At 36.5% G+C, this 21,992-nt stretch overlaps 1 protein-coding gene across 1 annotated transcript in view; it reads left to right on the forward strand.

Annotated features, from left to right (window-relative positions):
- LOC105398625 overlaps positions 1 to 21,992 on the forward strand; it is a 66,759-nt gene that overhangs the window by 18,443 nt on the left and 26,324 nt on the right. Inside the window, exon 3 of the mRNA XM_048626346.1 lies at positions 18,619 to 18,714. Coding sequence (XP_048482303.1) covers positions 18,619 to 18,714 — 96 coding nt within the window. The remainder of the gene's footprint in view (positions 1 to 18,618; positions 18,715 to 21,992) is intronic.

Below are 21,992 nucleotides of genomic sequence, written 5' to 3' on the forward strand. Positions count from 1 at the left end.
TTGGCGAGACAATCTACTGTTATTGGACTGTTCAGAATCGGACAATTTAGTATCTGAGATTAAAACACAGACTTTTGGTAGGGTAACCAGTGAAACAAACAAAATATATCCCATCTATTTTACCGGTTGCAAAGTTACCGTCGACGGACTGTACTCATAATCAGTAGAGAAGATCGTGTGACAGAATAAATAAGTTTAAGTTAAGTATTGTTAGGAGAAAATGTTATGGGAAGCTAATTTTAGTTTCGTCAAGAACTCTTCTTTAAGATACTATCACGACGGTGAACAAATTATTGCTAATTATGATTCATATCTAGTAATTTCTTTAAAGTGGTTGTATTTTTATAACTAGACTAGTTATTTTACTGATAAGTCAGGGAGCGTAGCTGACTTTGGTGGTCTCGACTCTCGTGCTTTTTTTTCCCAGGATGTTTTTTCACGAATTTTAAAAAATCGTAGATTAAAAGTTGTTTAAAAAGAAGATAGGTATTTATTTACAGGTTCCTTTAAGCTTACCCTTTTTGCAACAACCTATATTTTTTGCTATTTTATTTTGAGCTACCACTGCTACAGTTGATATAACCTTACCTAACCTAACAATATTTATTGCTATCCTAACTTCCTAACTTTAATATTATAAATGCGAAAGTAACTGTGTCTGTCTGTCTATCGGATTTGAATGAAATTTGGTACAGATATGGTCTAGACTTTGAGAAAAAACATATACCCACGGGAAGGCGAAGCGAAGCTCGCGCGCGGGAACATCTAGTATAGTATGTTTTTAATGTCATAGTTATTGCGAATGGTGAAAACCTTACCTAATAATGAAAGCCACATTCTCACATAATATTACGAGGACCTCATTAGTAGCCCTTTAAACATGGTATAAAAGTTCAAAACTGTTCGTACCACAGAAAATTCTTATAGTTTTTTTTTTATTAAACTCACCTCACCATACCATAGAGGTTGAACAACTTGTACAATAATGAGGCTGCATTACTTTTTATTAATGGCCAGCGCCACACATTGTCCGTCTATTTTTAAACTGGCAACATTACAGCCAGAAAAGAAAACAAGAGTTGGCGGGAACAAGCGCTATTTTTATATAAATGTTGGGTCAGGTTACTTTTCTTGAGCAACATTGAGATACCTTCATTATAATGACAGTATTATAAAGAATAGGTACCTAGCTTTATTTGTCGTCAGCAGACTTTTATTGCACGTTTCAACTTTGGGAGAGCTTTAAGCCCCGTAAATTGCTATTGCGCAGGAACCCTGTCAAATTAATGTAGATTTGACGTAATAATAACGTCACCGAAACTGAAAAGTTCAGTACAGTGCTCCAAAATTGATAATGCGCATAGAAATCTTTGACAGATTGGTTGTTTTCGATTATGTGACACATAATATTGTTTCCTATTTCTTTCGAACAAGGTGCAAAATGCAAGTGTTTTTTTAAGGCTCTTACGATTTAATGATTCGGGTGTGAAGATCTGCATGTGCATTATTAATTTTGGACAAGTGTAATTCTGTTTTTGACGTTCTATGACGCACTATATAGGAGGTTACTCTATGCTAACGAAATCTGAACGAACGAGAGTTGTCGTGCAATCGGCACGTTTAATACAACGAGATATAGTCATGTAGAGTCACCAATAAAGAATGGCCAGACGCAATAGCATTTTACAAGGCTTATATACGTATTTCTCTATACTTATTCATATTATTAGAATATCATTGACTATACCAACCTCCATTTACAAATAAAACCATTAGAAACCATTTTAACGACCATAGTTTTATGATTTTAAATTCCAGTATAAGTATTTTTTTCAATAGAGAGTGGATAGTACTTATGGAAAATAATTATTTAATATTACAAATAAGCGATCCTTATCATCCCATTTTATTGTTCTCATAAATGTCCCACTTTACGACCACGTAGGTTAGGTAGATCATTAAGTAAATTTTATCAACTCAAACAACAGTTGTATACCACATTTTTTATTACATTAAAGTTTTTGAGTAAGGAATAGAAGTACCTACGATTAAAAGTAGTGAGTTCTTAAATGTTAAAAATATTTTGGTCATTTGGTGTCGAATGTAAGTGGACCAGTGACAAACCTTAGTCCACCTACCATAAGGATCTAGGACGACCGAATGGCGTAGTGGTTAGTGACCCTGACTACTGAGCCGAAGGTCCCGGGTTCGATTCCCGGCTGGGGCAGATATTTGTTTAAAGACAGATATTTGTACTCGGGTCTTGGGTGTTGATATTTATATTTAGTATCTATCTATCTATGTATTTGTGTAGATATATCAGCTGTCCGACACCCATAACACAGGTTCTGCCTAGCTTGGGGTCGGATGGCCGTGTGTGAGATGTCCCCACATATTTATTTATTTATTTATTTATTTATAACATGAAATCATCTGAAACATGTCAGTAATACCTAGTTACTAGGTTATCCGGTGTCGAGTCACTAAACTAGATTAGATCCGCAGGCATAAAAAGAGCATTAGCCCTATTCATTCTGTCTAGGACCTGACTAGTTTTTATTAGCCCAGACAGAACACCGTTACACTGCAGCCTGCCATACACTGTGTAAATAAGCATGCTTATCCCTATGCTTATGTAGAATTATGTATTGTAGAAAGAAAGTAAAGGAAGAAAAATCTTTATTTGACACTCTCTGCGTATCGGCAAAATTGATAATTAAAAGAAGAAAGAATCCTCAAGATAAATCTGATGTAATTTCCTTATTTGTCAAAAAAGGTGTTTAATAAGTTAATTTACCGAATTGCGATAGCTCAATAGACATTACGTTATAAAACAGCTTAAAATAAAGTATGCCATTTTAGCTAATTCGCCGAATTGGGCTAGCTCAAAAGACATTACGTTGTAAAACAACTTAAAATAAAGTACTTATTTGCAATTTTGAAGTATTTTTTGTCATTGTATTGTAGTTCTCGTTTACTTTTTAGCAAATTACAACGCTGTATTTGTACCTATACTTAGATGCTGCTTAACTTGACATGCTGTTATGCCTTAAGCACTGCCACAGACCATGCTAACCATTCTAACTAATATTATATGCAAAATTAACTGTGCCTGTCTGTCTGTCTGTTACTCTTTCACGCCAAAACTACTACTGAACGGATTTGAATGAAATTTGGCATACATACGGTCTAGATCCTGGGAAAGAACATAGCCTACTTTTTATCCCGGAATTCCCACGGGAAAACCTTTTAAGGCGAAGCGAAGCTCGCGGGAACAGCTAGTGTTAAATAAGCACGGAAAACTAGCATCGTGCGAGTAACTCATTGTAGCTCCTTATAGCCAGCACCTGTTTTCAAGGTCAGATTCAGGTGCTAGACCAGACTTGTCTATAAGCACTAAGTACTAGTACGATTATAGGCTTTCAATTTCTTTTGATATCGCTCGCTACTTGCCAACTTGATTGTAGGTGAATAGGTTTTCATTTCATTTTAGGTTTTTAACATAAACTTTTGCTAGAAACTTTAAAACAACTTAAGTATCTCAGAAATGGTTAAGTTTCGGATAAGGTATTAAGAATAGGGTTCAATCGACTGGAAATGCCTTTCTCTATCACCCATATAAGGGAATACATCGACATAGCAATCATTCTGTATAGCGCTGCAAATACAATATTAAATAAAATACGTCTGACTTAATGCTAAAAGTAATAAATAGGGCGAAAGCTAATAACCGAGTTGTTGACCGTCTCCGAGCACTTCCGGCCAGCGACTTCCGGTGTCATGGCGGCAGAACAAAGCATGTGTCATGGCGCCTGACAGGAATTCTTTATTTGAAATTTTGAATAAATTGTAACGGTCGATTCCAACGTATCGCGTGGAATTTTGCACGTTTGTTTCAGAAAGTATTTTAAATAAATGCAAAATGTTTGATAGTTGGATATTTCCTAGCTATTGTCTTTGGCTTATAAATAAAACTGTAAAATCTCCGTAAATGCAAACTTTAGGACAGTTTAAGCGTCTTTGTAAATGCACGCGTGCGCTAGGGTTGCCTCTTACTGATTTATTTTATTTTTTAGTTTTTTTCATGGTAAACTAACAGCTTTAAAATAATAAAAACATTAATAACAAACGTATTTACTGAGACACATCATTAATTACATCATCCACGGTTAGACTAAATGAGACTTTTAAAGTCTTTCGACTCATGTTTAGAGTTTACACTTCAAATCTCACTGGTGGCTCACTTTTTGTGTCAAAAAGCCCGTAGATTCTTAATAAAAACACTCACAATCTCACATCATGATGAAAAAAAAAATGCATTCAAAGTTATTGTTTCTTATAAGTATTTGGTGCAACAAATGTTTCCGAATTTCAGCTACTTTATAGGTACTTTACCCCTATCAAATTATGAAATAACTAAATAAATAGTGACAACCCTAACTCATCTCCTCTAGAGATGGTGAATCTATAGATGCAGGGTGTTGTTGTGTGTGTGTTTGTTGCTTGCACATAAATCTCCTGGACAATGGTCAGATATGGCCAGATAGTCCCACTAACACAGTATTGACCGAAGACGGTAAAGAGAAAAGTAAAAAAAACACGCGCAAGGTTTTGTTTGGAACATCAAAATTAGAGATCCTTAGATGATAAATTGTATAAATTCGAATACCATACTAAAATTCTTCCACCCAAAGTTTGTCTTGAAAAAATCGCTTTTAGAGATAAGACCGCCTTTTTGTACATATGTGTTTGTAATAAGCTTTATAAATTCTGTTCTTGTGTTCAAAAATAAATAAAATTCTATCTATCTAAAATGATATTCACAAATAACAATTGACGTCTAAAAATCCAATCTTCATAAAAATAAGTAAGCCGCCATTTTGGAATGAAATAATTCTAAATCATGCGCCATAAAGTAAGTATACTTATAACGTTTGTAGCATAAGGTGTAACTGGACGTCCAACGACATGTCGTGACTTTGCAGAAGACGTGTCGCACTTTCATTATTTCTACTATTTTTAGGGCTGATTTTTCAATAGTCGGATAAAATTTATATGTGGAATAATTATGATGCTGTCGCCACTGAATGTTTGTGTTAATAGACAGTGACAGCAACAGTTTTATTCCTCCGATAACACTTATCTGACTATTGAAAAATCAGCCCTTAATGTAATAGCAATACAAGAATAATAACAAATATAATAATAATAAGAATGCCAATAGAAATAGGATAAATTCGGAAGCCAGCCCATAGAAATACAAAGAAACTAGTGGGCTGAATCTGGCCACTAGTATTATAGCAATTTAACTATTTCATAAGTACATATAGCTGTTACCTATAAGTACCTGTTATTCATTTTCTTAATTCATAAAATGGTACGATATTTCATTTTTAATACTGACCCTCTAGTACGGGTTTTTCTATTTATGAAAACGAAAAAAGTTTACTTATTCTCCTGTCACCTGCATACATTATCTGTCAAAAGTTTCATGATAGTTTCCATTAGAGGCGCCACTTAGTATGCGAGAAGACGTAAACATTTATAGTTTTCGACAAACTATCAAACCTGTACTAGACCTGTTGCTTGATAATTATGACTGTGTGAGTCTTTGACACATTTCTATGACGAACTGCCTCTGTGGTCTAGTGGTAGAAGCTTCGCTTCATGGCCCAGAGGTCCCGGGTTCGATTCCCGGGTGGGACCATCAATTTGTGTTTCTAAATTGTGGTTCTAAGTTTGGTTAGGACATAGAAGGCTGATCACCTGATGTCCGAAACAGTGAAACGATCCATGCTGTCGGATGGGCATGTAAAGCAGTCGGTCCTGCGCCTAGCTCTCTCCAGTCGTGTCGGTCAATCCGTCCCATTGGGTTATGAGAGTGATGGAACAGAGAGTGCTCCTGTGTACTGCGCACACACTTGGGCACTATAATCTACTCCTGCGTAGATGGCTGATCTCAAATGAGATTGGCCGCCGTAGTCGAAATTCGGCTAGGAGGACATTATTATTATTATTATTATCTATGACGAGCACAGCCACAATATTTTAAAGATGAAAGGGCACCTGAAATACAGTTTTTACTAGTTCAGGATTCAGTGCTCACTTAAAACACTAACAATATTTTAGGTATATAATATTTTGTAGCGACACGTCGTCCTTCACTGCAAGCTTTTGTCGTCGGCTGCCAAATGGCACCTTTATCCTATCAAAGCCCGTAAAGCACAGCTTTCACAGCTTATCCTAAGCTGTCAGGATATAAACTGTCGATTTCCTTAAAAAGCTGGACGTGTGATAACTCAAGCTGTAGCCATAAACTCGGGTTTAGTGATAAAATACCGGATTTATTGGTATTCCGTAACCACAAGTTGGGGCGAAACGGGGCGAGCAGTCTTCCTTATTTCAAAGAAAGATTGTTTTAGGTATACAGTGTGTTGTTTTTTGGACCCGACAAACTTTAAGGGTGTATTCTACGAGTAATTTCATCGACAAAAAACCCCCATATGTAGGGTCAAATCTCAATATTCTAGAAATGGCAGCCATTTTAAAGTTGCTTTGAACTTTTTTTATGTAACTTTTAAGCAGTTTTGGATATTTTTATTGGATTGAGATGACTTTTTGGGGTGCGTATTGCGACGTATAAAAACGAAATGTATAATTTCACATTAATAACGTTCACAACATATAATGAACGTTACGTATAACAACAAAATCTATATTTTCATAAGGTATAAGATTCAATAAAATTGGTATAACGTACATTTTATATAATATCAAAATATATAATACTTACGAAGACTAATATCAATTCGTATAACATACATTACGTATATCGTTTAAAATATATACTATAATTTAGTATAAAGTTCATAAAACATACTAACATACAATAACATAATCTGTGTTTAATTACCCAACGCCGTCAAACCCCCTAGCACCAAAACCTAAAGATAGGTGCGACGACGAGCAAAGCGAGGAGGAGCGTGTTAGGTGCACATGTTCGTCGAAACCAAAGCGGAGCGAAGCGGAGCGGAGCGTCTCCCCACATAGCGTCAATAATAATAATAATGCCAAAACCCCTAGTACCAAAACCTAAAGATAGGTGCGACGACGAGCAAAGCGAGGAGGAGCGTGTTAGGTGCACATGTTCGTCGAAACCAAAGCGGAGCGCAGCGAAGCGGAGCGGAGCGTCTCCCCACATAGCGTCAATAATAATAATAATGCCAAAACCCCTAGTACCAAAACCTAAAGATAGGTGCGACGACGAGCAAAGCGAGGAGGAGCGTGTTAGGTGCACATGTTCGTCGAAACCAAAGCGGAGCGCAGCGAAGCGGAGCGGAGCGTCTCCCCACATAGCGTCAATAATAATAATAATGCCAAAACCCCTAGTACCAAAACCTAAAGATAGGTGCGACGACGAGCAAAGCGTGGAGGAGCGTGTTAGGTGCACATGTTCGTCGAAACCAAAGCGGAGCGCAGCGAAGCGGAGCGGAGCGTCTTCCCACATAGCGTCAATAATAATAATAATGTCAAAACCCTTTAGTACCAAACCTAAAGATAGGTGCGACGACGAGCAAAGCGAGGAGGAGCGTGTTAGGTGCACATGTTCGTCGAAACCAAAGCGGAGCGCAGCGAAGCGGAGCGGAGCGTCTCCCCACATAGCGTCAATAATAATAATAATGTCAAAACCCTTTAGTACCAAACCTAAAGATAGGTGCGACGACGAGCAAAGCGAGGAGGAGCGTGTTAGGTGCACATGTTCGTCGAAACCAAAGCGGAGCGCAGCGAAGCGGAGCGGAGCGTCTCCCCACATAACATCAATAATAATGAAAATACGATACGACAATATTTTATACTTTTTGTGCATTATACATTATGATAATTATATCCGTTGTAGAATATATGTTATAAACGTTATATATTTTAAACGTTATGCACTTTAATCGTTATATCAATTGAAATTATACTTTTTGAAAGTTATTCTTTATGAAATTATGTATTTAGTAATTATGCCTTTCGTTTGTTATGCACAGTGATCGTTATACTTAATAAATTTATATCATATGGGCGTATACCTTGTGAATGTTATACCATTCGTTTTTATACCTCGTATTACTTACCCGACTTTTTGCAGATAAAAGCATTTTATTTCATGTCCGTAAGGCGTTTAAATCGGGTAAGTAATACGAGGTATAAAAACGAATGGTATAACATTCACAAGATATACGCCCATATGATATAAATTTATTAAGTATAACGATCACTGTGCATAACAAACGAAAGGCATAATTACTAAATACATAATTTCGTAAAGAATAACGTTAAAAAAGTATAATTTCAATTGATATAACGATTAAAATGCATAATATTCATAATATATAACGTTTATAACATATATTCTACAATGGATATAATTATCATAATGTATAATGCTCAAAAAGTATAATAGATTGTCGTATAGTTTTTTTAATTATTATTGACGTTATGTGGGGGGAACGCTCCGCTCCGCTTCGCTGCGCTCCGCTTTGGTTTCGACGAACATGTGCACCTAACACGCTCCTCCTCGCTTTGCTCGTCGTCGCACCTATCTTTAGGTTTTGGTACTAGGGGCTTTCACCGCATTATTATTATTGGGGCTAAGAGGAGAGACGCTCCGCTCCGCTTCGCTGCGCTCCGCTTTGGTTTCGACGACCATGTGCACCTAACACGCTCCTCCTCGCTTTGCTCGTCGTCGCACCTATCTTTAGGTTTTGGTACTAGGGGCTTTCACAGCATTATTATTATTGGGGCTAAGAGGAGAGACGCTCCGCTCCGCTTCGCTGCGCTCCGCTTTGGTTTCGACGACCATGTGCACCTAACACGCTCCTCCTCGCTTTGCTCGTCGTCGCACCTATCTTTAGGTTTTGGTGCTAGGGGGTTTAACACAGATTATGGGTTAATACAGGTTAAACACAGATTATGTTATATGTTAGTATGTTTTATGAACTTTATACTAAATGATAGTATATATTTTAAACGATATACGTAATGTATGTTATACGAATTGATATTAGTCCTTGTAAGTATTATATATTTGGGTGAATTTCCCGCGGCCAAAAATTGCGTGGCATCAATGAAATCGGTACTAAAAAACCAAGTTATAATTTTCTAATATTTTTTTCCGGTTAAGTGAAATAGTTATCTATGTGTAGCACTAAATATTTTATTAATAGGATTAATGGATATTTAGAAAAAATATATTAAACCTCGAAATTTTTCATTGCCGTGTCTGTCCCCACGTTACCTCGTTTTGTATTATTCTTCATTGATGAAAAAATATTGAGTATTGATAGTTAAACTTAGTTTCATTTGATACATTAATAGTTAAAGTATTGTCACGGAATACATTTATTGAAATATATAAAGAATATAACGAACGGTAAGTGAAAATTCATGTGTCCCAGAACTTCTGTTCATCGCCGTGTCCTAAACATGATCAAGGATATTGTTTTACCTATGAACTTGGGTGCCCCCGTCGGTGCGCTAATCGTTTCTTACAAGTGTCGCCTAACTGCTCAACGTAGAAGAAGGTACATCGGTGCCCGCGTTTTTGCGCTATAGTGAAAATCAGTACAAATTTTGGGGACTGGACATTTTTTCTTTCATTGCCGTGGATAGATATAACTTCTATAAAATTAAGTTTGTCTTCTAGAGTAAGCATTCAAAAGAAAGCTTTTTGAAAGTATTTACCTTATAAAGTGTTTATTTCTTCGAATAGTTAATACTTTTTTAGTTATTTATATTTAATGCCTTGGTTTTCATCGCCATGCTTTCATTTCCGTGGCTTCCGTGGCCAATATTTGCTATGGCAATGAAAAAAAAGCCACGGCAATGAAAAAAATTTCATTGCCATGTCTTGTAATATAATTTGTATTCATTGCCGTGGTTAGGTTATTCATTTCCGTGGCCAGGTTATTCATTTCCGTGACTTATGTTTTCATCGCCGTGGTATGTATGATTAGGCAAAGTAACATATTATTATCTTTACCATCTTTTACCTGTAAAACAGGTAATACCGATCACTGACATTACCTTCAGGACGAGTCAACGAGTTACCTCTTTTTGCAAAACGCGTGCGTATCGCGATGTATAAAAACGAAATATATAATATTACATTAATAATAACAATCACAACATAATTATAATGAACGTTACGTATAAATAAGATCGGTGGTAGCCTAGTTGGGTAAGCGCCCGCTTCCCACGCCAATGATGCGGGTGCGAATTCCGGCGCTGACATGTACCAATGTGTTCGCTCTTAGGTTGAAGGAAAACATCGTGAAGAATCCTGCATATCTACCTATAGATTTAGCTCATCTAGATAATATGTGAACCCACCAACCCGCTGTGGACCAGCGTGTTGGGAAATGGTCCAAACTTAGAAAGGCAGCTTAGACCTTGGGGATATGCACATTGCACAAAGGTCCCATTCGAGAGAGCCAGGTGTAGGTACTTACACCTCCCACAGATAGTAGAATAGAATATAATAGAACATACATCTCTGCAGGAACTCAGCTGGATGGTGGCCTTAATGCTGCTTGCAACGTGTAGACCTCCGTATGAACTTGGGCAAGACAAAAGTCATGTAGAATGTTCACATAAAACCGGAGCCGGTGATCGTTCGTGAGACAACTATCGAAGTTGTACAATAATATGACTGCCTGAGGCAGTCTATTCGGCTAGGCAGAAGCAACTTCGACAAGGAGGCTGAAAGGCGCATCCAACAGTCTTCAACCATTGCGCCCTGCCAGTTATGGCATATGGTGCAGAGACGTGGACACTGATGGTGGGACTGGTCCACCGATTTAAAGTCACTCAGCGTGCTATGGAGAGAAAAGAGGTTATACGTCAGATGACTAAGGTTACCAACATAGCTGTCAAAATTTGCAAGCTTACCGAGTGTTGTGGCGCTCCTTGGGAGAGGCCTATGTCCAGCATTGGATGACTATAGGCTGATGATGATAACATGTACATTTCATATTATTATAGAGCGGTGGTAGCTTAGTCGGGTAAGCGCCCGCTTCTCACGCAAGAACTGCGGGTTCGAATCCCGGCGCTGACATGTACCAATGAGTTCTTTTAACTTAAGTACAATGTATATCATCGCTCTTACGGTGAAGGAAAACATCGTGAGGAAACCTGCATATCTAGATCTAGCACATCTAGATATGTGAACCCGCCAACCCGCAGTGGACCAGCGTGGTGGGGAAATGGTCCAAGCTTAGGAAGGCAGTTTAGACCTTGGGGATATGCACAAAGGTTCCACTCGAGAGAGCCAGGTGCAGGTACTTACACCCCCACAGAGAATAGAATAGAATAGACATATTATTATACCAATTAAAAAATACTATGATTTAGCATAAAGTTCATAAAATATTCTATCATATCACATAAATTACACAACACCATCAAAACCTCTAGCACCACAACCTAAAGATAGGAGCGATGACGAGAAAAGCGAGGAGGAGCGGTTAAGTGCACATGTTCATCAAAAGCGAAGCGGGGCTACATGATTAGACGCTCTATGTTTAGGTTTTGGTGCAAGGAGTTTTGACTGCGTTATTATTATTGGCGCTATGTAGGAAGACGCTTAGCTGACCAACATGTGCACCTAACCGCACCTATCTTTATATGTTGGTGCTAGGTGTTTTACCGGTGTTGTGTAATTCAGAACAGATTATGTCATATTATAGTATATTTTATGAATTTTACATAAAATGAACAGTATACAAATTGGATATTATACCTTATGAAAATATAGATGTTATAGGTAAGGTTTATTATATGTTGTGAAAGTTATTAGTGTAAAATGAAACATTTTGTTTTATACGTCGCAATACGGACCCCACAATGCAACTTAGAGAATTCCATACTATATTCTTATTTTTTTATACATACTGTCGTTCTTTCTTTCGTTCCAATATCTATCCAAATATTTCTGCCATACATACCTACCTGTCTAAGTTTGCGTTTCCCTCACAGTCTTTTTTAAAAATTGCAGTGGATTGATTCTTTAATTTCCATTGTATACAGTTCTTTCATTGCCGTGGAAGTTTGTTTCATTGCCGTGGGCCTTTGTTTCATTGCCGTGGACGCTTGTTTCATTGCCGTGAACGCATGTTTCATCGCCGTGGCACGAAATTTTTTATCATCCGTATCTCGTTAAGTTTTTAACTTATCTGCTACCCATTTAGTAAGAACACTAACATTTACAAAAACTTTAATAAAAGCGTTTTTCTAATATATAAAACCTTAACATAAAAAAGTCCACGGAAATGAAGATTTTTTAGGACTTGTTGAAATTCACCCATTTTGATATTATATCAAATGTACGTTATACCAATTGAATTTTATACCTTATGAAAATATAGATTTTGTTGTTATACGTAACGTTGATTATATGTTGTGAACGTTATTAATGTGAAATTATACATTTCGTTTTTATACGTCGCAATACGCACCCGTTTAAATCTCGAGATATGATTTTGTAAAAGAAGTTTTTTTTTATTTAAGTTATTTAAACCCGATTGGGGGTTTTTTCTCGATGAAATTACTCCTAGAATCCACCCTTAAAGTTTGTCGGGTCCGGAAAACCACACACTGTATAAAAACATACACACATGGTCCTAATTTTTCATTGACGGTTAAAAAGAAGAAGATACAGCAGAGTCCTCCTATCATAGGGTGCTTACATAAAGAATCGGGTTCCCTGTATCTACCTGTACTGGTAACCTGATTATGCGAATGCGCTCATGACATTTAAAAATCCGGGAAATGCTCCGTGAGTAAGCGCTTTCGCATAATCAGGTTACCGGTACAGGTAGATACAGGGAACCCAATTCTCTATGTAAGCACCCATAGCCAAGTGTGATGACTAGGTACGAAGCCCTTAGTACCCTCAAATTTATAGACCGTGTAAAACATATATACTCAGTTGGACTCTTCACTTCAGTCAAAAAGTATCACATATAATGACAACGCAACGACCATTTTATACCTATTTTAGTGCCAATTTCGCAATAGACGGTTATCTAACCGACAGGGATTGATTTATAAATTAAACGTCATCTCCATACCTATATTTAAAATTTATGACATATGTGTTAAAAGTCAACCAGTGCACTGGTTATGCTCTAACCGACTATGGAGAAATTGGCACTTAGGGCAACTTGCAGAAACATATTAAATCTAGATTTAGTGTTAAATCTCGATTTAGTGTAAAATTATATAGGTATGGACTGACGTTTCTTAAATCGACATTTGGCACTAAATCTAGATTTAATTTGTTGGTGCAAGGGGCCCTTAAAGTGTTAAAAAGCTCTAATTTGGTGGTTAGTTCATGTCAGACTGTCACATATGTACCTTAGGCAGAAAACCACAAACCTATTTAACCTATAACACCCATAGTTTTCCCTCGCGGATAATGCTTTCATAATAAACTTTTACAACGTAAGTGCCCCTAACCCGCACGTAAGTTTCGCACTAAAGCTCGTGTAAAAATGCCCGAATAGAGGAAAGTTCTCAAAGTGGAAGCTTCGTGAGACTGAGAGCTTTCCTCGTAATGACTGTACGCGTAAAACTTTTATCCGATTGTTACCTCGTTATGGTGGTTTCTTTGGAACATTAAATGTTGTATGTGCCTACACTATACATAATACACTCCCGGGCAATGAAAAAGTTCTACTCACAAAATGGCGACACCAAACGACCCCAATTTTTTTAAAGATTTAATATAAAATTGTAACCGAATATTATTGTTTTTAGTTGGTAATAATATCTTAACGGTCTTATTCATAAAAAACCCTTAAAGTAGGTTTACAGAGCTCAATAGCTACGGAACACTTTAAGCCTATTTGAGGTTTCATAAAAATCTCTATTCATAATCGTTCCGTAAACCTTCAATAACTATAGTGATGCTAATAGATTTCGCAGACCAAACATTTTGACATAAACAAAAATAGCGAAAACATTCATTCATTTATCAATCTCTATTATCTATGTTAGCCACGGCGCGGCACTTAAAAAACTTTACGTTGGCTTAAAGGCGCAGTGGCCAAGCCAAAACCCACAAAAAAAAAATATTTTTACGTTACCATGGCAACTTATTTTCAGCAAATATTAACCAAATATTAACTCACAACAAATGTCAAATCGTCAATAAAGCAGAACAGCTGTTGACCGGCCGCCATGTTTTTGTACAATAGGAGGTTTACGGAAGGTGTATAGTAGGGTCCAGCCAACTTTAGCATATCAAGGTTTTACGAATCAGTTGGAGAGTTCTTTAGCGCTATTGATCGTTTATCAATAAAGTTTTTTTGACATTTGCTTATAGGCCTGCCTATAGGTCTCCCGTAACTTTTTATGAATAAGACCGTAAGGATCTATTAATTAATGTACTTAATGTTACAGTAGACATCATTAAGCTAGCTTTTTTCCGTTTAGAAGTAATTTGGTGCTTTTCTCAATGGAACCTTTTCATTGCCCGTGAGTGTATTATTATTACACTCACGAGCAATGAAAAAGTTCCACCTACAACCATTTTTTTTTCAAATCACAATTTTTAAAACATTTTATTTAGAACTAGCTGTGCCCGCGAGCTTCGCTTCGCCTTTAAAAAGTTTTCCCGTGGGAATTCCGGGATAAAAGTAGCCTATGTTCTTTCTCAGGGTCTAGACCATATGTATACCAAATTTCATTCAAATCCGTTCAGTAGTTTTGGCGTGAAAGAGTAACAGACAGACAGACAGACAGACAGAAAGACAGACAGACACAGTTACTTTCACATTTATAATATTAGTTAGGATTAGGATTTAGGATTAGGATTTGATCAAAATATTCACGTTTTTGGTTGGCAATAGTCTGATACGCAACTAAATGTACTTTAACGTTGCAGACGGCGTCATTAAGCTAGTTTTTTTCCATTTAGGAGTAATTTGGTGCTATTGTTACTGGAACTTTTTTATTGCTCGTGAGTGTATATATCCTAACTATCCTAACTAATATTATAAATACGAAAGTAACTGTGTCCGTCTGTCTGTCTGTTACTCTTTCACGCCAAAACTACTGAACGGATTTGAATGAAATTTGGAATACATACGGTCTAGCTAGACCCTGGGAAAGAACATAGGCTACTTTTTATCCCGGAATTCCCACGGGTAAACTTTTTAAGGTGAAGCGAAGCACGCGGAAACAGCTTGCTAATAATATTTTGTGAAACGGAAAAGGGTAAATAATATATAAATAAGGGAAATAGCCTAAACATATAGTTTCCTAACTCATAATTGGCGATGCCATCCCTTTTCTACCCATGTCAGAAAGTCAAAATAATATTACAACAAACCTTTCCCCAGGCATTTTACTGACTGAACTACCCCATGTTATGTATTCAATTGTTTTCTTTTAACGTATGGCATCTTAGATTAAGAATATAAGAACAAGATGGAGTATGAGTGCAAAAGAAACGTCTCATCAAATAAACACCCCACTTACCACTAAGCTCTTATTTTCCATTAGTTCTGTTAGAAGATTTGTAACTTTTATTAATTCGTATTGTAAAATTTTAAACACTTTTTGTCAGACGTTTGATGTGCGACTAAAAATACGTTTAACATTTTGGTAAAATTCTAACTAAATATTTTATTCATGACTGTATAAAATATTCCAAGCTATTGGATCACTGACGCAGGTTGTTTATGTGAATGTTATGCCGAGGTTGATCCTACACTATTTTCAAAAATCCCCATCCTGGATTGTCCTGTAAAAGTAAGTTTGTGAGATCTTCAGCTTCTTCAAAATGCGCGCCTTTCAAATATTGGATAAATAATGTATCTGGACGACCGGATGGCGCAGCGGTTATCAACGCTGACTCTTGTGCCGAAGGTTCCGGGTTCGATTCCCGGCCGGGGCAGATATTTGTTTAAACACAGATATAGACAGGGCAATAGGACCGCCCCCTATTACATTGGGACTAACATAAACACTGGCGAAAAGTGGGTGCAGCAATGCACCTCTGCCTACCCCTGAGTACATTAGTACAAGGTGTGAGTGTTTATATTATATTATTAATGAATCTGAGCACCCATTTTAAATGAATACCAGGCTATACTTACCTGTTCTACTTATAAATATTAAAATCTAGTAGGTACACAATTTTCGAACAGAAAACTTTACTCAAAGGCAGATACGTAAATAAGAGGTGGAGAGAAAAAGTTTTGAACAAAATAAACCGAAATTACAAAGGCAACTTATGAAAATTGGCTGTAAGATGCCCAACATACAATCATTGTGTCTCCTTTTATAACTCGAGGAGTATTTTAGAGGCGCTATACGTGCCTAAACTGCAAAAGGTAAACAATTGCTTTTTGGCAATAAGCCCGCCATTGTATGCTTTTACTGTGTGTTTTCAATTGTTATCTATTTATATTTCTGTGTACAATAAAGTGTTAAAAATAAAAAAAAATAAAAAAATGTTTGTGTCTTTTTATTTGAATTTATTTTAAAACTAGGTTTTAACCCATGACCTAATTACTAGCAAAAATATTAATTTTGTAATTAAACCATTAACTCATTACATCTGTAGTTTTTTTTTTAAATATATTTTTTTATTATAAACACGCACAAAAATTGTCTTTGCGAATGAATGCAGTTCTGACTAGTGACATAGAGTTTTGGCGCTCCTTGGGAGAGGCCTATGTCTAGCAGTGAACGAATACGGGCTATAATGATAGCTTTAAGAAAAGCTAAACCGATTTTTCTAAATTCACGCGCTTTATTTATTTATTTAATTCTTTATTGCACAAATATAAATGTAGAAAAGGTGGGCTTAATGCTAAGAGCATTTTCTACCAGCCAACCTACAGGAGGTACAGGAAAACTTTACGCACGCTTTACTCACAGACAAAACCTCCTCCTGTTTTCCGAAGTCGGTTAAAAACTTTGAAAATGACTTCCTTGACCATAATTTTAAATGCATGAAGTGTATCTCAGTACATGGACGTCGAGGTCCCGGGTTCGTTGCCTGACACGGTCTGCCGGGTGTGGTAGCGTGCAGCTTTCGGTAATACAGTGCGGTTCACGTAAGATGACCAGTTTTGTGAGTGCATTTTACGCCTTTGTTGGTTGTATAAATTGTAGGTAATGTGTTAAGCTCTCATCATGATGTAATGACAGATAGATAACGAGAAACTACGTTACAGTGCTTATGTTTTTCGGGGAATGTTGTTCTGAACATAATGTATTTTTGTAAGTACCTATGAAATTAATTCCATTCGGTATTTTAGCATGTACTTATGTAATGACTACATAAAAGCTGTGCTCGGTTTGTTTCGGTTGGCCATCAGCAGATACTTTTTTTTTGTAGTTTATTTATCATAATAAATCTTAGTTTTCTAATACATTTTACTAGCATATTTTAACCACTAAGTTAGTATTAATGCTACACAGTCGTTATCAATTAAGAAAAATACACAGAGAGGCTAATGCGTTATATATAGGTACTAATATTACTACATATAGTTACAATCGTAATAAGAATATTTTTAGGTCTATGACTTTTGGTAAATAGATAATAGGTAAGTATTACAATTACTTGAATTATAAGTTACATTATTCGCAACATTATCAGTCATCTTTCGTGAACCGAACTGTACCCACCGCGCCCGTGTAAGTAGGAGGATGAAACTTATAATTATGTCTTGAGAAAAACTTGTCTAATTATCGTGGAGTTTACTCTTCCTTGTTTGAGAGTCTTAGCGTGGGACGCCCTAAAGCCCGCTGGACCGATGCGACGAGCTTAGTTAACTAAAAGTGTAAAAGACAAAAATACAACAACAAAAAATACCGAAAATATACAAAACAGATAGATAGATAAAGCGTTTATTTGATCCACTTTCTTACATACACAAAAAATCACAAAGACAGATATACATACTCGTAGTTGTACTTACTTATAACTAAACAAATAACAACTCAACAGATTGTTCAGAGCGTCAAAAAGGTATCAACTCAGCATGTGTTGTGGACAATAAGGCCATAGGGCTGGTTTTCAACTGGGATGAGGAAGGCTGAGGTAAATTTGTATGTTTCATCTGTTTGTATGTTCCTAAACGGCTGAACCGATTTTTTATTTGTTTTTTTTGGGTCATAGATATTGTTACCCCGAGTGTCTTTATTCATAATTATCTTATCGAAGTCGCAAAAGTTATGCCACTTATTGTGTTGAATGTCGGGCGTTTTAAACGTTGATTATATAATATTTTTTATTAATATCTTTCTGACGACTCATCACTCCTATCATTTACATTTATAATAAATGATTCATTAAAATTTTCAAAGTTGTGGTCCATTTTTGACGAGGATGAGAGCGAGAGGATACACGGGAGACGTCCGAACGGTACAGAGAGCAACGACAGACTAATTATGACCTACAGTGTAAACGCGCCTTAGCGTCTTATCTATGACCAATCATATGCTTTCGTATATTCTTAGTACTACGTCGTTTCCCCGAATGAGGTATAGACCATTTTGTTATAATCTATGACATAAATTCTATGTATTAATGTTATTTTCTGAAACTTTCAGGTACCCCCTCGCGAGTGGAATGCTCCCCGAATATGATGAAGGTGACAGTGCCCATGGACGGAGACAGGAAAATGACATACCTGGATAAGATGAAATGTGAGTACTTTTACTGATAAACCCGTTGTGACCGCTGGTTCAATGAACACACAGAGAAAGGTTTAGTGGACTGTATATAGGTTTTATTGAACACAAACTTAATAAAGATACAAAGTACGTGGACGCCAAGCGCGGTGGCAACCGGAAGTCTTTTTCTTAGGTTTTATACAATGTTGCCAGTAATAATTGCTTGTCTATGGTTCTGTTCTGAACAATTATGTGTTTATTAAATGTGACGTAAGTAGTTTAATTCAGAGTATTCCGCACTAAGTGCCAATTTCGCTAAAGTGGGTTAGAGCATAACCAGGGATTATTGCTTGACTTTTGATTTTGACACCTGTCAAGAATTTAATATGGAGATGACGTATAATTGATCAACCTTTACCAGGTGTACGATCTAACCGACTATGGTGAAATTGGAGCTTATTAGCTTATATTTTATATAGCTTTTTTTTTAGCTTATATTGTATACCTCGTTTCAGCTAAGATTCGTCTGACATTATAAAGACGTAGGTATTAAATTTTGCGGTTTTAGAGATATCCTATTATACCATAGAAAAGTTATAGGACTATCGACTTATTGTATGAGTCGTATGCAATAAAATGTACGGTCAAGTGCAAAGAAACCTGACCCCCCTCTCATACTAACAATGCTTCAGAGGGGGATCAGGTTTATCTGCCCCTTACTGTACCTAATTAAAATTAAGACAGATTTCGCAATAGTCATCATCATCATCATCATCGTCATCATCATTTCTGCGTAATTCGGAAAGTTACCTGCTTATGAAATGGCACAGGAATCATCTTAACGGAATAACGGTACGTTGCGAGTGAAAATGTTTATTCTACTCCAAGTATCATAATTCAACTGATATACAACCTCCATTCAATGAAGTCAACAATGTTTCATACACTAAACAGTGAAAGTAAGTCAACTAGACATCCCACACTAATCAATCTGATCACTAGGAGACAATACTGGAGAAAAACTCGTTTCTTCACCATGAGAATAGAACGGAATAGACACAATGGCAACTGACGAAAGTTAGACTTGATATGAACTTTGTATAGTCATCAAAAGATATGTGTGTCCACCTCCCACCATAATGGCTGGTTTACACGGGCTTCGTAGCTAAGCGCTTAGTACTTGTCATCAATTTAATATGTTTGTTATTACATTTGAACAGAATAGGTCATATAAAGGGTGGCCTTAGAATATATAATTTAATTTAATTTTACTATTGTATATGTATTTTAATGGGTCTTACCTGTAAATAAAGAACTTATTATTATTGTCATCGACTTGTCGCTTAGTAAATAGGATCGATCTCTATTTACTTGCACTATTCACAAACACTAATACTAAGCACTAACCAGCGCGTTTACACACAGGACTTAGTATTAGTGACAATGACAAGTACTAAGCGCTTAGCTACGAAGCCCGTGTAAACCAGCCATTACACTCTGCCGAGTGATAGTTTACAGTAAACATCAGTAGATCTTGAGGAATCGATTTATTTAAATTCACACAAGTACCACCACTTCATCGGCCTTGCCGACGCTGTATCTCTATACATTTAAAAAACATCGATTTGATCCGATACGGAGGTACGATACTGATACGCTTACTTTTATAGAAACTTATTAAGTATAATTATAAGTAAGTACTTACCTTATCTTTTTTCTCTATCCTTCTAACTAGCAACTAAATCTACACTCACGGGCAATGAAATAGTTCCACTCACAAAATGCCGACACCGAACGACCCAAATTTTTTCAAACATTTGTACAAAACATTATCGTAATTCGTTGGTCATATCCTGATGCTCTGTTAAATGTACTTCAATGTTGCAGAAGACATCATCTAGCTAGCTTTTCCGTTAAAGAGCAATTTGGTGTTTTTCTCAGTGGAACCTTTTCATTGCCCGTGAGTGTATCTAAACTCACCGCCATTTCACTTAACTCATCAAGAAACTTCTCAAACTAATATACAGAGTGTTTCCAACCGCAGCCATTCAGGCGTCAGTCTAGCGTGTCTATTCCGCCTCGTCATCCATTACTATACAGGGTGTGCGTAAATTGACTCCCATGTGTGGCTTAACGGCGGTATATATGTATGTACGTTGAGTGTAGTTTGCCAGTTAATGTGTGGGTTTTAACCCCCGAGGCAAAAAGTGGTGTTATAAGTTTAACGTTTCTGTGTATCTGTCTGTGACACCTAGAGTACCCAAACGGCTGTACCGATTTTCGATTTCTTTTTTTTGGTCATAGCTATATTTTATCTTGTTGGCACTTGTTTCTCTTACAAAGTTAGTTTTGCCGGATTCCAACATTTTCTGTCTCCATTCTATTTACAATAGTGTGAGAGTTTATGTCATTAATCCGATACTGTTACGGCGGGGGCTCCCAACCTTTTCCCGCCCGCGGGCTGAATACCTAAGTTAATAATAATTTTGTAGATAGGTAGGTAGATTAATGATAGTCTGGCAAGCATTGACATGTCAAATTGAATATGGTCACAAAACAACTAGAAAAATTAACTATTTTTATCCTACAAAGGAAAAAATGGGGTGTTATAAGTTTAAATATAATGTCATTCCGTTGCTAGTTTGTGTCCGAGTGCTTGTTTTTAATTTAATTTAATTTTTATTGTATTATTATTATTAATCTTTTGTTGTATTATTGTATTATTATTTTTAATATTATTTTTTGTGATGTACATTTTTTATTGGACCTATGGTCTGGAAATAAAGATAATATTATTATTATTATTATATATTAACATGTCTATGTATCTGTGTATTTATGTCTGTGGTAGCATATGTAGCTCCTAAACGGCTGAAACGATATTCGTTTTGTTTTTTAAGGTCATAAGGTCACCCAATATTGTGAATAATATTTTATTATTATTTAATTGTTATTATTTTTTTTTTATCTACTTTAGCCATTCAAAAGTTATGCAACTTTTAGTTTTGAATGTCAGGGGCTTATAACGTTGGTTAGGTTAGGTTATTAGAATATCGTTATGGTTGGGAACCCCTGCATTCAGCTATACATCTCGAATTCCTAAACATAAATTTACATCATAGTAGATTATTACCTACTGAGATCCAATTAGCTTAGACCTGATTGAATTATATCATTATTGCTATTGTAATGACGACCGAATGGCGTAGTGGTTAGTGACCCTGACTACTGAGCCGATGGTCCCGGGTTCGATTCCCGGCTGGGGCAGATATTTGTTTAAACACAGATATTTGTTCTCGGGTCTTGGATGT

Source organism: Plutella xylostella, chromosome 2 (assembly GCF_932276165.1).
Source record: "Plutella xylostella chromosome 2, ilPluXylo3.1, whole genome shotgun sequence".
In the NCBI taxonomy this organism is placed as follows: domain Eukaryota; kingdom Metazoa; phylum Arthropoda; class Insecta; order Lepidoptera; family Plutellidae; genus Plutella; species Plutella xylostella.